General features: G+C 33.3%; 2 protein-coding genes across 5 annotated transcripts; both read right to left on the bottom strand.

Moving 5' to 3' along the window:
- Positions 1-911: 911 nt before the first annotated feature.
- LOC125224257 lies at positions 912-2,976 on the bottom strand. 4 transcript variants are annotated; one of them, XR_007176847.1, is made up of 5 exons: positions 2,817-2,973; positions 2,536-2,570; positions 2,279-2,371; positions 1,863-2,018; positions 912-1,352 (listed from the first exon to the last, which is right to left on the bottom strand). XR_007176847.1 is itself a non-coding variant. In XM_048127629.1 (5 exons), the coding sequence occupies exons 2-5, from the start codon at positions 2,515-2,517 to the stop codon at positions 1,249-1,251; spliced, it is 339 nt and encodes a 112-aa protein (XP_047983586.1). In that variant the 5' UTR covers positions 2,518-2,570; positions 2,817-2,976; the 3' UTR covers positions 912-1,248. The 4 variants fall into 4 exon arrangements, 3 of the variants coding, with proteins under 3 accessions (XP_047983586.1, XP_047983587.1, XP_047983588.1); XM_048127629.1 differs by having other exon boundaries at positions 1,863-1,952; positions 2,466-2,570; positions 2,817-2,976; XM_048127630.1 differs by lacking the exon at positions 2,817-2,973 and adding an exon at positions 2,658-2,788 and having other exon boundaries at positions 1,863-1,952; positions 2,466-2,570.
- A 4,410-nt stretch (positions 2,977-7,386) lies between these two features.
- On the bottom strand, positions 7,387-16,579 carry LOC125223954 (AP-2 complex subunit mu). Its single transcript, XM_048127275.1, has 13 exons — positions 16,384-16,579; positions 14,380-14,557; positions 13,987-14,077; positions 13,421-13,515; positions 13,186-13,275; positions 13,062-13,110; positions 12,775-12,913; positions 11,214-11,330; positions 10,627-10,717; positions 10,407-10,549; positions 8,946-9,060; positions 7,894-7,938; positions 7,387-7,817 (listed from the first exon to the last, which is right to left on the bottom strand). The coding sequence occupies exons 1-13, from the start codon at positions 16,464-16,466 to the stop codon at positions 7,737-7,739; spliced, it is 1,317 nt and encodes a 438-aa protein (XP_047983232.1). The 5' UTR covers positions 16,467-16,579; the 3' UTR covers positions 7,387-7,736.
- Between the last annotated feature and the right edge of the window lie 203 nt (positions 16,580-16,782).

Consider the following 16,782-nt stretch of genomic DNA (forward strand, 5'->3'; position numbering starts at 1 on the left):
AACTTGACCCTGCCCATAAAAACTTGGCCACCACAATGGTGGCCCTCCGGGCCACCAATTAAAATTATTTTTTTACATTTTTTTGTTATATTTTAATTTAGCTAGAATAAAAATTATTGGACTATAATATTAAAAAAATCTAAATAAATTTTACAAAATTTGACAATTACAAGTAAATATATTTATTGAAAATTTAAATTTGAATTATTTCCGTAATTAGGGTGTGAATTGAAATCACAATCCTTAATTAAAAAGTTGACCGATTTAATAGGGATTTAGTGATTGAGATTGATTTATTTCCTAAATTAATGCAAATTTTTTTGAAAACTACCCCTTTAATTTTCATCACATACACACTCTCTCTCTCCACTTCATCTTCTCCAAAACCCTAAAATTAACACAAATGAAAAAAAAAAAACAAAAAAAACATTGAAACCATGGCCTGGGCCGTGGCTCTCGGCCCCTGCAGTGGCGAGCCGAGTCGCGTGCCCAAGGGCCTCGGCCTGGCCGAGAGCTCGGCCCTCTCTCGTCCACCCCCTGGCCCTCGTCCACCTTGCGCCTCGGTAGTGGGGGACCGCGTCTGGACCGACTCCGGGCCAAGGGCCGCGGCCCTCCCACTGTGGATACTCTTAGCAATTAAAATTTAGAATTCACGCCAAAATTTATAATCATGTATTTTTGTGCCCAATAAAATAAGTTAATAACTAGAATTTGGATAAAGTTTATGTATTCATAACCAATTAGCCTTGTAATAGGGGTAATAGCCATTGAAATCATATCAACTTTAGTTACTTTTTGATATTTTCCTAAAACTCAAAAAATACGCAGCATTTGACCGTTTTAAAACTTCATAATGTAGAATGTTGCAACCAGCGATCGAATCCTACAAATCCTGTTTATAGATCAAACTGATTCCAATTAGAAGATTTCATAGAATATACTCATTCTGAAAACTAGACATGAATATATTAGTACAAAAAGCACTATCAAAATAGCCAGATATAACACAAAAAAAACACAGCTCTTACACTTCCTATCATCGAATGAATACCATAGTATCTAATTATGTGCCTTAAAAACACTATGCAAGAAAGGTTGGCAAACAAACTGCAAATGAACAAGTGAGTTTGTTCATGTACTTCAGCCCATGTAAACAAACATCGACTCAACTCGAACTACCTTTGTAGTTTCTTTTATCTCCCAAAACATGTCACTACGAACCAGCTTTTGTAATGTAACGAACCCATTCTACCGTGTTGTAGCCACTCTTCTCCCATAGTTCGTAGCAAATGGAGACTGGCAACTACCTTCAGGAGACGAACACGCAATCCAGAAGCTGTGAACATAGGAACCTGCCACGTATATGGTTGATTTGTAAGACATGTAAAAACTACCAAGAGTCTACATTCTAAAAATTATTTCAGTGGAATAGGAACAAAAGCAAAGAAGATAAAGGTTAGCTCTATATCTCAAACTCACATGGTGGTGTCAATACGACTTAGTTTGTTTAAGTACTAAAAGCAAATTCGAGGGTGGGCAAGGAAATTAAGAATAAAAAGATAGCCAAAAACCACAAAAGCAACAAAGCTTAAATCTGAACTACATGGCTATGTTATCTTTTAGTTGGTGGTGAATTGGGTATCAGGTTGTCTTGAACCCATTAAACTAGTCAATTAAGAACATTTGGTTTAGTTTTCTTCCTCAGTCATACACAGACACAGACAGGATGGGTGTAATTAGACAGAGCAAAATCTAACATATGAAATTACCAGGCTGTCCAGCTCATGTGAATTGGAAACATTCACTTCGTTGCAAAAGCAAAAGCCGTATCAATATCAAAGATGAAGAAAATATCCACATACCACAGTAGTTCTGCAACTGAATTACTGTATGAAGGTATGCTACCAAAAGCTTCGAGGAACTCAACTTGTTTTTGATAGTCCACTTTCCATCTCCATTGTACGCAAGCACAACAGAATTATTTCAGTAAAGAGTCATAGATTAGAAACTGATCACTCCTGTGTTAGGATGCAAGAAGACAGTAGGGGATGTGAGAAAGGAAACATGTAATAGTACATATTTCCTAACAACATGATATTGGTCTTTTAACTAATACAAGTAATTCTACTATTGTGCAAAACAAAAATCAGAACACACTGAAATAAGAAAACGAAAAAAGGAAAAGGTCCGTAGACTATATTATGGAAGTCGTTACTCTTTTTGTGGCTATGCAAGCAGGGCAAGAAACAATGGGCGAGTTTTGCTGAATAAGGAATACCTTCACCAGAGCACCAATGACGCCTAAAGTACTCAAATGGGCGAGTTTTTCTGGTTGTATATAGAAAAGGATACAGGTACAGAGGAATATGAGCTGCAACAGAAAAAGGCATCAAGGAAAGAGCCATTTAGATGTACTTAGCAGCCTTCCATATATGTAATTTAAGAATAGTAAAAGTTATATTAACCTTGGTTATACAAGTTGAAGTAATATGAATAACAGAGAGCATTAAAGACCATGCATAAGCAGCAACGTACCTAGCAAAATCTCATAGTCATTCAGCAGAAGTAATCTGCAATAGAGAAAGCCGAAAAGTGATGTGCATAGCCAATTAACTATTGCTTAACCAAATAATCAGCTCAAGCCTAATGCTATTTACCTCATCCTTACATGTTCACACTAATGTAGAACCAGAAACATTACATATCAACCCACATAAAATAATAGACTCAGATCCTACCCCACCGGATACCCAAACAAGGAAAAGGGATTGTAAAAATCAGAGGTGCCAATCTTAATGAACTGTGATCCCTTTTACCTTTGAGGTGCCAATCTTAATATAGAGATGCCAATCTTAATGAAGTTTTCTGAGAATATGTTTCAAGTGTGAATTGTGGATATTGCCTTTGAGGAACAACATTCTTGGGTCTGGATGTGAGGCCACACACTGCAACAAGTAAAATAGGCACATTAAGCACTAGACATAAAAGGAGTGGCATTCATCATAACTTTTTCTATGGACAGAAATTAGATATTCCTGCAACCACTTGGCAAGGGCTAAAATAATGGTTAGTTGAAAAAAATAGAATATAGTGTGCAAATTGCAAATTCTCTCTTTTCAGTCTTGAATCGGAAATACTAGGTTAGTAATTGCAAATTCTCACAAAATTTTAGGTACGAATATACACATTGAAGCTAAATAGCTAAGTGGAGTATATATGTACGCGAATAGAAAATTCTCGCATTTTGCTATTAATTGGAGAGAGAAAGTTACCAAAAAAGGAAATGTGTCATCTTAACTGGGACAAACTAAAAAGGAAAACGTGTCATTTTAAGCGGGACGGAGGGAGTACTATTAAAGTGGTACTCCCTCCGTCCCACAAAAGATGTCACACTTTCTTTTTTAGTTTGTCCCACAAAAGATGTCACATTTTTATTTTTGGAAAAAGTTCTCTCTCATATGAATATAAAAATAATATTTTCTCTCTCCATTTAACACACAAAATAAAACCTCCTAAAATCCCGTGTCGTCCCACAAGTGTGACATCTTTTGTTGGACGGAGGGAGTACTATTTAATAGTAGTTCATCCGTTCCACAAAAGATGTCACACTTTCCTTTTTAGTTTGTCCCACAAAAGATGTCACATTTCCCTTTTTGGAAAAAGTTCTCTCTCACATAAATATAAAAATTATATTTCCTCTCTTCATTTAACACACAAGATAAAACCTCCTAAAATCTCGTGCCGTCCCACAAGTGTGACATCATTTATGGGACGGAGGGAGTACTTAATAGGAGTGTTTCTTTTTATGAATACGGTGACATACTTAGATTTTGCTTGGTTTTAGAGAGTAATCTTGCATGGTTTTGATCAAATTTCGTCTATTATCGGGTATGATTATGATTACTTCTCTATTATTTTGGTATTTGACCATTTTGTGAAGAATGTGTAGAAAAATGTGCAAAACAAGTGGATGTGCAATAGCCTTAGTTCGAGGTAGTTTTTCTGGAGATTTCGAAGTCCAATTAGCCCTTAATTCATACCATTCTCTTCGTCTTCGAAATAGCTTCACGTGGGTATCTTGCACGCCTCAATCGGAGTCCCGTAGAAGAAGTTATGACCATTAGACGAACACTGCCCAGTCCATGTGAAAACGCTCGACTTAGGGAAGAAAACGCCCAATTTGAGAAGAGTTCAAAAAAGAAAATGTGACATCTTTTATGGGACGAAAGGAGTACTTGATATTATCAAATAATGACTAGTTTATTTAGAGAATATATGCTATAGCTAATTAATCATAGGATTAATTGATTGAATACTAATTAGGAAACCTTCCAATTAAATCAGTTAGATGGAGATATTGTTGATCTAAACTTAGATTTATCAATTGAGATTTAACTCAAATTGAAAAATTAATTAGAAATAAAATTGATTGATTAAATTCAATAATTGGGATTCATTAGATCAATTGGGAAATTTAAATGATTGGATATTCAATCGGTCAATTGGATTTAAGAATCTATAAATAAATATATAAAATGGGAGTTTTGAGGATATTTTAGAAAATAAGTAGAATTTTAGGGGTATTTAGGGAAATATCCTTTTAAAATAGATATTATTATTTAAATAAAAACTACTTTTTTTTATTAAATTGTTATTTGAAGTTAGTGGGAAGTTATTTAAAATTAATAGGAGTTAATGGGTAGTTAGTTTCTTTTCACCTCTCTAAATCTTCGGTGTTTTTATTGCTTATGGTGAATGTTTAGCTTTCTTCTCTAAAATATCTTTCTGTTTATTGTTGATCTAATGATCTCTTTTTTTTAGTATATGTTCACAAAAGATTTGCTCAACTTTCTTCTTTTTAAACCATTTATTGTTTATTGTTGAAAGATTAACTTAATTTTCTTCTCTCTAAAGTCTAAACTATCTTTCTGTTTATTGTTCATCTACTGTTTTTTTCTTTGTCATTTATTGCAGATGAATTCATGAGCTTAACAGGTTAGTTTCCTTTCCTGTTGATTTATGTTTTTAGTTTGATTATTTAATTTATTTTTCTTCTTATCGTGTTACTTTTTCTTTTGGATCCTATCTACAATAGAAGAATGATATTATATCGTATACTAACAATTTAATTGTAATTCCCTCAAGAGAGTGGGCAGAAAATTTTTGCTAAGAAAAAAAAACAATTTAATTATACAATTATTCTTCATTTTTAGTTTATTCACATAGGGAATTATTTGGCATCATTGAGAAGAGTATCATCCACACAATTGCCTTCAAACCAGTATTCCGTAGAAGAAAAACTGCCATATCTTTACGATCTGTAGAATAAAAAATCATCTTCGTGGATGGTGTGTATTTATTGTTGACTAACTAAGTTTTAATAATTTTTAGCATGTGTATATATCTATATAGGTTCCGCATTTACGTTTTTTTTTATTGTTTTGATATTAGTTATTTAGAATATTATAAATGATTATTAATATGAATAAATATTTTTGTTAATTAATTATGTAAAACTAAATTTTTTATAATATTATTTTTAATTTACTAATTAATATATGCATTGAATTATACTTCACGTTAGTATTTGAAGTATTTACTAATGTGATTTGAATAAATTAATTTCATTTTATTCTTAATAGTAGGCTTAGGTTTGCTCATATATTAACAGTAGTATGCAGTATCTATCTATTCCATTTGTCAAAATATAATATCCATATTCAACCTCTTTCTCTAAAGAATATTCAGATCCACTTTTATTGATTTTCAATTTCATGCTCTTCCATAAGAGCATAACACCACATCAATGCTCTTCACAAGACCTGCTCTTACACTATAAATTCAATTATATGAAATATGTGTATGTGATGGTTGATTTCTAAAGTTGTCTGATTTTTTTTTTAATTTTTGGATCATACATTTAAATTGTATTACACGTTTATAATTTTTAACTCTTAGAAAATATAGTTATATCTGATTTTAACTAATTAATTCAAAATATGAATTTATTGTGATGAAATTAAATCTATCCGGCATATTGGTTGTATATTCCATGCTATTTTGCTGTATTTTTGTTGATGATTTTGATCTGTACATTATTTTTATTGACATGTGTTCGTGATTGATCTTTTGTAGTTTAGATCTAAAAGTGATTTAAATGATATGTGATTTGTGTGCAATTTTTAGTTTATAAACTTATTTGGTTATATGAGTTTAGAACTTGAAATAATAATATTGTTCCTCATTTGGTATGTGTTATTTTTTTTTCTTTGTTTAATTTTATATTTTTTAATAATTGTTTTTATTTTATATATTTATAATTTCAGATACAATGATATTTTTATAAATTTATAAAATCATTTTACAGTATAAAATAAATTTAAATAAAAGAGAATGGATCGTGCATCGCACGTGGGTGATACTAGTTATTAATAAATATTGAAATTGATATTATATTTTAATATTATTATATCTGAGGTTTTCAGTTTATCTATACATCAATGTATAAACGGGGATTTTTAGAGAAAATGACAAGAATATCATTATAAAATTTTTAATAAATTTAGAAAAGTGAAAAGAGTCTATTTATTTTTATTATTACAATAATAATAAAAATAATAATTAAAGGAAGTGGAGTGAAAAAGTTTTGAAGATAGATAAGAGTGACAATATAGATTTTTATTTAATAATATTGGAGAAGTGAAAAGGTTTTATTTATTTTTGTTTTAATTAAGGAAAGTGGAAAAAGGTCTTTGAAAATAAATTAAAAAAACGTAATTACAGTGATGAATGTAAGTTTTCACTTTTCTGCATTTTTGGTTCGTGTGATTGCATAACCTATCCCACATCGGAGAATAGAGGAAAGTTGAAACGCGTATATAATTCTTGTCCAACTCAAAGTGGACAAAAATAAATCTATGCGGACTTAACTCAAAACGAACAATATCAAACTACTGTTGTAGTCAACGATAACGGTACTACAAAATTAGTGCAATATATAAAATCAGGAGTATTTTTGGTTTTTACTTTTTACATATATCAGCGACATATTTCTTGTTTTTTTAACTACATTTTGCAATGGCTTGCTTCCTTTAATTCAATTTTCCGACGATGAGAAATTCGAAGTTATCATTAGAAAACTCTTAAACCACAATTTTTTAGTGGTACAATGTAAAAGAATGCAAATTCTAACAACAATGCATCGGATTTCACACACTAGTATTATAGTACTACTACTATATATACAAAATTGAGTTATTAACAAAAAAATTTGAATTCACGCCAAAAATTAACATTTGCAAACTCATGTACTTTTGTACTTTTCATAGAATAAATCATTGTGAAAAACAAGACATGATTATATCGGTCAAAAATGCAAATCCAAAATACAAAAAAGTACACTCAACATTACCAGATATAACAAAAACACAGCTCCTACAGTTCCAATAATCGAATGAATACAATAGTAGTAACTAATTATGTGGCCTACAACACTATACAAAAAAGGTTGGCAAACAAACTGCAAATGAACAAGTGTGTCTGTTCGTTTACATTCAGCACCTCTAGACAAACATCGACTCAACTAGAACTACCATTGTATTTTTCTTGTTTCGCCAATAACCTTTATCATTGAGCATACATACTTCAGATACAGAATTTCGTTGGGCCATAGTATATTGGGGATATTCCTTCTTCTGTAATCTCCCATAACATGTCGTTAGAACTCTTTTAATTTTTTAGCACCTAACTTCATATGAACCAGCTTTTGTAATGTAACGAACCCATTCCACGGTGTTGTAGCCACTCTTCTCCCATACCTGCAAAAAAGTGTGCGATAAAATTATAGTAGTCCTAGATTTGAATGGTTCGAATCATATTGAGACTGGCAACTACCTTCAGGAAACGAACACGCAATCCGGAAGCTGTGAACATAGGAACCTGCCACGTATATGGTTGATTTGTAAGACATGTGAAAACTACTAAGAATCCACCTTCTAAAATTATATCAGTGGAGTAGAAACAAAAACCACATGGTGGTGTCAATCCAAGGGCGGCGAGGAAATTAAGAACAAAAAGATAGCCAAAAAACCACAAGCAGCAAAGCATAAATCTGAACTACTATTTGGCTATGTTATCTTTTGGTTGGTCAGAAACACCATCATTTATGTTGTCATATAGTAATATGTTACTAATGTTAGTGAATTGACTATCAGGTTACTCCTACCTCTATGCAATAATCCCTGTGTCACCAACTATTTTTCACTTTCCACTTATAGTAGGGCCCGCACAATTCACCACACTCACCAAACATTTGAAGTAGACCCTTACTCTGCTCACACACCACCAACCACCTTATTAACACCCGTGTCATCCACAATGTGGAAAATATTTTTGGGAACGGAGGGAGTATATTCCTTATTGTAGCTAATTTTGACTTTCATATATCTTCTTATGTTTTGACTTCTACAAATATAACCTCCAGATATTCCTTAAAGTCAGACTCAAGTCTCAACTACCCCTCTTTCAACCTTCTTTACCCTTTAAAGAGAAGGTCCATATACAGCCGAAATCCCCTGATCTCCTTGCACAAAGGGACTCTGGCCACAGTAAACCCTACAATCTTTAAAACCTTTGGCCAGAACTCTACTAAGACTAAAGCTGTTTCAGCAAATCAAATGAAAATTTTGATAACAGAAATCCTAGATGTTGACCCAGAACATAAAGCTAATCTCGAAAACCACCAAACCAACTACGAAGATTTGAGCAGTCTTTGCAAATAAACTATACCCTGAAGTTGACGATAGCCAAAAAAAACTTATAAAATGATAGCAGTTAAAATGACTTGCACAGTCAATTGCATACTGTTATGCAAAGTTGCAATGTTCTTCTGATTTAATCATTAATAAGCATGCATTGCTAAGAATTAAGCTACTAGGCAATTGCACCTGAAATTCCATCTGAATTGGAGGGCGCGTCCAGGACTTCTTTTCTGTTATTGTAGATATTAGCTCTACTTCAGCACTCAATGTCGGCTCAGTTTGCCCTGGAAATTTTCTTATCCTGAAAAGAATCCAGAACGCCCACGATCAAGCTTAATAAATAACATGAAAAAGCATATTACAAAACTTTCTACGTTGTTTTACAATGAATAAAGTTACTACTCCCTCCGTTCCTTCATAGTTGAGTCATTTTTCCATTTCGGGAAGTTCCTTTATAGTTGAGTCATTTCCATATATGGTACTCCCTCCGCCACATAAAAGATGTCTCACTTTCCTTTTTAGTTTGTCCCATTAAAGATGTCATATTTTAATTTTTAGAAAAAGTTCTCTCTCACAATAATATAAATATTATATTTTCTCTTTCCACCTAACACACAAACAAAACCTCCTAAAATCATGCCGTCCCACAAGTGTGACATCTTTTGTGGGACAGAGGGAGTAATAATTAACTCATTTTTTCTTTCCTACTTCATTCTCTCTCTTACTTTATAGTTTATTCTCTCTACTTTTTTCTTTCTATTACTTTATCTACTTTATTACCTACCCACTTAACATACTACGTATATATTTCTTAAACTCCGTGCTAAAAAGAAGTGCCTCAACTATGAAGGAACAGAGGGAGTACTATATAACCCAAAACAAACTCAGCAGAATAGCTTTCACTTACAAGAGAGTAGGAGAAGGTAAAGTAAAATGTCTAATATAAATGTGATTGAGTAAAGAATGGTGGTGATTCCTAAGAAAAAATTATACCAAGCAAAGGAATGGAAGGAGGTAGGAAGACATAACATCCCTCCTTCTAATCCTACCAAGCACCTCCCTAGGTTTAAGGGTTCACATGCATTCAAATAGTGGTGCAACAAAAATATTGCACTCTGATTCAACATAAAACATGTATTAACAATGATGATTCCCCTTGGGATGACTTATTGTGCAGATAAATATGGCAACAGTTGCCAGTACCTCAATCAATAAACAGTAAAAGCAGGACGTATTCAAAAAGAAAGAAGAATAGAGGTGGTTGACACAAACAATATATGGCAAAAGTAAGATATATTGCAAGCCAACAATCATTCACATTTCCAATTTCAAATTTATGCTTTAGAAATAATAAACCAATTCGGTAGGAGATTGCAGCTCAGTATTATAGACATGAACTTGGTTTTCTGAAAGGAAAGTCTAGCAAAGGAGTTCCAGACAGCTCATGGATTTATAACAGTGTTTATTTACATTATTCTGTGCGGTTATAGTTTTTATTTTAATAGCACAGCATTGCATTTAGTTAAAAGCCATCATTTAAGTGAGATAGTGAATGAACTGGCGTTAGAGAACGGGAACTGGAAGGTATCCCACGTGAAATAAAACACAAAGGTGCTTGCATGATGATACAGACTAGAAACAACTTACTTCCAGACCAAACAATCAATAGAAGGACTGTACTTTGCCTTCCCTGATGTCACCTGAAAACTTGTTTTTGCTGTTTGTTTTGGAACTGGAATCTTAATAACCACTCCAAGTGCAAACATTTTTGCCCCAAAAACGCTCTTCACCTACAATGAAGAATAAGTGTTATGAAAATTGCTGCGGCTATTAACAGTGATTTGAAATCAATGTTTGCATCACCAACCTTTACATTCACTTCCATACGTGTTCGACCCAGTTCCTTGATAGTTGGCAAAACCCGAAATGGAAGATTAACTCCTTCGGTAATACGATACCTGTGGTGTGAAGGCAATTATACGTATAAGAAATCTAGTAAAGTCAAGGAAAGCTCTACTTATTAAATTCCAGATTAAAATATCTAACAATGAAATTAAAAAATAAAAATAAAGATAATTGGTGGTAACAGGCAATAAAATGTTTACGAGGGAATCAGCCCTACATCTCCCCTTTGAATGTGACTCTCAAAGCTAAACAAAAAATAGTTAAGGAAACCATAACCAGCATTGAAGAGATTCAGAAGACAAAATAAAGAAATGATTCTTCTAGAATAACTTTAAGAGTACACCTGGAATTTTGTCAGTCAAGATTTTTCCTACTTAAAGCTAGTATTACCAATAAGAAAAGGAATTAAAAAAATCTAAGCTTACCCTAATGATATATTTGATTTATAGAAGGCTTTCATAATGCAGATTGTGTACAAGTGGTCAGATATAAGAGATGTGCGTACAATGATATCAAATGTACCATAATAAAATTTAAACATCAGCTTACTTCATCAACTCGAATTCACCATCTGGAGGAACAAAACTAACAGTCTTCTCGGAATTGAATCTTGTAAGGTTCACACATTGATGGAATGTGACATCGTCAAGCTCAATAGTTTTTCCACTGCAACCCAAAAAAGAAAAAAACTTGTTACCAAGCGAAACATAATATCATTGCACAGGCTAATAGTGATAAAGCAGATACAATAAAAAGCATTTCCAGCAATCTTATAAAAGAGCCCATGAACATTGCAGCACCTACAAAGTATCTAAAAAATGTAAATGCTGAATAATTTTAGAAAGTGAGAATGAGGTAATAGCCAAATTCATAATATAAAGGTAACTAAAATGGAAACGATGAAGGGTATGATTCGGACAATGTACTGACTAGTAGACACATTCAAATGGGGTAGTCAAACCACTAGTATATATGGCATTTTCAAAATACTTACCAGATCAGTTATTGGGTAGCATTCAAGCCCACAAACCACCCAAGGAATCTTTATATTGTATAATATGGGATCTCTCACCCCAAGAAAAATGGTTCTCAATTAATATAAGCTCGAAATGGAATAAACCTTAGTTTTTAGGGATGAGATCAAATACTATTGCCAGAGCTTTCTATTATTGAACAGGATGGTAATAAAATTTGGTTTCATGCTTTCAAGCAAGAGATGTTTCATTGTTATAATTCATAGTATTGACTCCACTTCCTGCTTGCAGCATGATACTGATCTGCATCTGTATATCCTATCACTCTGTATCACAGCATGCTTTTGATCATTCATCTTATGAATCCAAACCGCATCATGTTGCAGCTCCTACCAAAACTAAGTTCATTACGCTGAACTTGCAAATTGATATTTAAATCTGACCACTTCTAGAACACTTGATAGTTGATACCAGGAATCACCTAAGTTACTAATAGAAAGCAGAAAATGTCTTTCAGAGGTATCCACTACAACCAGTGCATATAACTTAATCAATTGAGTGATAGATCTAATTAGAGAAAGAGAGAGGACATATCAGAAAGAAACTATACATAAATCGAAGCATAAAATGGCATCTGTAAGAGACTGCAGGTCTTCCCAACACCATAGAATGACACATTTAAAATATGGCAAACAGAAAAGCCAAAAAAAATCTTCAACGTGTAACCTCAAAAGACCAACATTTTACCCAAAAAAAGCATCTAATAACAGTAAAGTGAACATAAGAATATAAAATGAAGACTAGAGAAGATAAGGATTATGGAAGATGCATGGTATTGCCCAGTGGAATACTTAGTAAAGAATAGTAACAATCTACACATTTGAGTCTGGCCTCAGTATTTCATATCCAAGAAAGAAGTTTTTTAAAACAAACTCTCAAAGCTCGCAAGTGAAATATTATTAGCTTGCAAGACCGGTAGTATATTCATAAGTTAAAAGTAAAATAATTAATGATTACTTGACATACTTTGCATTTATCTGCATTAACATGTTAGTCAACGATTTTCATTTATTTGATCCATGCTTAACAGTTGTAATTTAGTGGAACTAACAGATAAATGTGACACTGTGACCTACCTCTTAGCAGGCCGGGATTTGAGCTGTGATTCTTTCTCGAGTCCGATTTTATCATTCAATCCCAACTTCAAATCAGGCATCCCCGAAAGAAAGCATTTCATAAGAATCTTCCCTGTTACATCACAGCGTAGGACACTACCTACAAAGGCCATATGGAAAATGGTCATCATCAAAAAATATGCATAAAAAATATAAGGGCACCCATGCTATGCAAATGGAAGCAGGCGCCAGGCAAACAAGAATAAAAATGCATTACGCAACTATTTCACAATAAACAGATACTTTACCTTTTGAAGACATAAGAAGATTGACACTTTCCACGATATCAAGAAACACCTGCGAAAAAAATTTATTTGAGCCACTTCAATAGCAAGCGCAAAAACTACAACAGTAGCAATCTGAATACCGTACCTCATTTTTCTTATATACTAAGCCCTCCCTACGCCACCCAACAGCACCAGTAACTTGTAAAGTTGCATTTGGAACGGGTTTATCAGCAGTCTGTAAGTTATTCACACATGGGAATGGTTAGTATCACACCCTCATAATAATACTATCAAACAACTTAATCAGTTAAATATCTCTTCAATGCTACAACTTCCACAATTCAAATACATCCATAAGATAATCATGAATAACCTCTGACCTTGGATGAAAAAGGAGAGCGCACACCCTCCTGAGTTATATAAAGCTTCAAGATTTCAGGAGAAAGGTTTTGAGGATAACCAAAATCCATAATTTCTGCAGTTCAAAAGCAAAATATCAGAACTTTATCCAGCCATCACAAAGATGTTATGTACTATTCATCGCTGCTTTATTCATTAAAAAGTACTGGAAGTATGGTGCAGGTTTATCCAACACTTTCCAAGAAACAATAAAAGACAAGTATCCTTCATTTTGTACCCTAACTTTGGCTAATAAATAGAGTTGAATGATTTGATTGGTATCAAAGTTTTGTGAAAAACGATTATAAAAAAATAAAAATAAAATCATATCAAGGCTCCCTGGGAATTTTTAATTTCCCATGGAAAATGAAGAATGGGATATAACCTAAACCACACCAAAGAGTTCCAGGAAAAAAAAAAAGAACTGTCACAGATACTCCTTCATCAAACATATCCATAATTATAACTTCAGTGAAGGAATTATTTCTTATAACACGAAAGGTCTTCTTGAGAAGAAAGTGAATAAGAAAATGTTCAGTAGACATACCATCTAACAGTTCATATATCAGAACGAAGTTGTTGCGAATGGCATCCTCATCAAAAGATCCTCCAAAATATGATTTAAATAATGTGACTGCCTGCACGGTAAGAACATAACTGGATCAAGTAAACTAGAAAAATATGTGAATGAATATAAGCTCCCTAACAGCTTATTCAAAGCCACAAATTGTCTATTGAGACTTCAATGATCATAACGACTACAGAATATCTATTGTAAAGGACTAATGGGAGGGAGGAGATGACCAACTCAAATATATGTTCACTAAATTCTCCAACTACAAGGTGTTCCACAAAGCAGCACAAAGATCCCAAGAAAAGGATCACAAGCTAGGCTAGTATATGATGCAGACATAATAAGATAATTTTAGCCATAAGATACCTCAACGACGAACTTGAATGCACAAGCGACATTTGCATTGCTGCTTACGACAATCACGATATAGACATTGCTAATTCTCATGTAAAAGAACGAGCATCCTCCAATCTGCCGAACAGGACAGGTGCCAAGTTCCTTTGTTTGCATGATATGGACTCGGAAAGCATCCACCATGTTGCCTCTGATAATTTTAAGCAGAAATACTGTTATGCATGTTTAGATTAATATAATAATTTACGTAGATATACATATGTATATATTATACTTTTTTGTAGTAAATGCAATTATATAAAGTCTCAGATCAATCAACAAGAACCAAGAAACAAATAAGATAGTAATCAGCACAAAACTAAGTTTTATATAAGATTCACAGCTTTAGGCTAGAGCAGGAACCCAGAACCAAAATCTCAATAAAGATATAACAGCATTTACATAACGGATGAACGGAAGTTTCGCGAAGAAGAATTACTTTCCACTGGTAAATCAATTTCAGATTTGAATTTAGAACGCGGATTTAGTCCAAACTTTCCTTAACGGCTTAACCCCAGAAGGTCGGTAAATGCTAGATATTATGTCAAGTACATAAGATGATATCTCATGATTTTCTAGTGGTCATGATTAGTTGGATGATGATCATTCTTACTTTAATTTTTCCATGGGTAGCTTCAGGATAAAAAGCACCAATTTCAATTAAAAAAAAACAATTAATTGTAAACATATTTTTCTGGCACCTGACCCCACTTTAACAAGACAAATGCATAAAAATATCTTTACGCATGTAAGATAGTTTGGACTGGATACAACATCAGTGCATGATTTACAATTACAAGAATCTGCTACATCAACAAAAGATAATTGGAAGTATTGGAATGGACAGAATGGATAGTACATGAATAAGGGTTTAGAATGTCATATTTTTCACTGTAGTGTTATATAAAACTTTGGTACTACAAACATCTTTCATTTTGTGGTTGATAATTGTTTACTTCCATTGCATTCTAAAATTAAAGCTAGCAGTTAATTCAAATTTAGCATCCTACTAAATGCACTTCTGAGACTTCTATGGTCCAAGCATGTCCAGGACTCTTCTATCGCCTGTGTAACTAGCCTTTGTTGGTACAAGTCCATTATGCCTTGATCACTTCCTAAGAATCTCATCCTACCATTATACCTATAAATGAACCATATCAGATTATCCTGATGCAGCATTTGTGATTTTTATTTCTATAGAAGTAACTTCATTTTAATTTTATAGACTTCAAAATCCAAACAGAAGCCAAAAATTGAATAGCCTCAGTCTTCTTGACCACTTCAAGCACACAAAAGATGGGGTCTTTTAACTTCATTGACATTTGACAGAAACAACTTCTTAATTTTTTGTTGGAATCGACATGATAAATCTATCACAATGCAAAACCATTTTAGCAGAACGGATATATAGGTTATTTAATAGCTCTTTCAACAGAATTGAGGACGGAATTGGCAGATTCAGATGCTGATGGCTGCCTTAAGGGCAAAAAAATGTTGCCTTTTCTGCAACATAAAGAGTTCAAAAAACAACCACGATTTTTATAATTCAGCACAGATAGAATGGGTATACACTATTAGTTTTATAATTCACCAGAGATTTCGTGTAAAAAAAGGGCTATCATCTTATTTCTTTTCCATCTCCATTACTCTAAGAGCAGAAAAAGACCCTCAAAGCTCCAAATCAGTTACCACTTCAGATTCAAATCCCATTTCTTCAACACAAAACGTTAACTACACAATATGACACAATTTATCCAGGTTACTGATTCCACCCATATCCCTCCACATCTCCTTCACACCTTCAACTATACTCACCGGTAGCAAAAGAAATGCAACAAAGCCGGAAATTCAACCATATAATACATCAATCTCATTTACAAACAGCATTTCTAGTGAATTCTGAGAGAATGTCGTAAGCAATAACAGCAATCTGAAGCATACATATATAGAAAGAGAAAATTGGAGGGAAGGACTGACCCGACGTCGTCACGGTAGAGGCGATTGATGAGAACATCGCCGCGAAGATTGAGGAAGTAAATCGCGGAAGCCGCCAGCGGCATGGCTGAGATCTCGCCGGAGCTCCGATCGAGTGAGATGGGAAACGAGATCTGCTCCCCTTAGAAGAAATTTTGCTGGCGATGGAAATGTATTCAACTCAATTCTACAGTCAGCTCGTAAACTACTGCGCCTCTTTTATTTATTTTCGTTTTTTTATTTTGGGTTTAATATATCTATATGTCTAAATTGACAAAATTCAATTTATCACACGTATATTTCACATAAAATGTTGAGATAAATGATTTTTAATTAAAAATAAAATAAATATTTAAGCAAAGCTAAGAGCTCGAAAATTCATCGAAAATCAAATATTGTTCC

The sequence above is a fragment of the Salvia hispanica genome, chromosome 4, assembly GCF_023119035.1.
Source record: "Salvia hispanica cultivar TCC Black 2014 chromosome 4, UniMelb_Shisp_WGS_1.0, whole genome shotgun sequence".
Classification (NCBI taxonomy): domain Eukaryota; kingdom Viridiplantae; phylum Streptophyta; class Magnoliopsida; order Lamiales; family Lamiaceae; genus Salvia; species Salvia hispanica.

What these genes read in the sequence shown, in the direction of transcription:
- LOC125224257 (XM_048127629.1), bottom strand. Translation starts at nt 2,517, where the DNA reads ATGGTCTTTAATGCTCTCTGTTATTCATATTACTTCAACTTGTATAAC. An exon ending in CTTCAACTTGTATAACCAAG is followed by an intron (nt 2,372 to 2,465) that starts GTTAATATAACT and finishes TTTCTGTTGCAG; the next exon opens with CTCATATTCCTCTGTACCTG. An exon ending in TCATTGGTGCTCTGGTGAAG is followed by an intron (nt 1,953 to 2,278) that starts GTATTCCTTATT and finishes CGTACAATGGAG; the next exon opens with ATGGAAAGTGGACTATCAAA.
- LOC125223954 (XM_048127275.1), bottom strand. Translation starts at nt 16,466, where the DNA reads ATGCCGCTGGCGGCTTCCGCGATTTACTTCCTCAATCTTCGCGGCGAT. An exon ending in GGTGAATTCGAGTTGATGAA is followed by an intron (nt 10,718 to 11,213) that starts GTAAGCTGATGT and finishes TTCACACCACAG; the next exon opens with GTATCGTATTACCGAAGGAG. An exon ending in ATTGATTGTTTGGTCTGGAA is followed by an intron (nt 9,061 to 10,406) that starts GTAAGTTGTTTC and finishes GATTCTTTTCAG; the next exon opens with GATAAGAAAATTTCCAGGGC.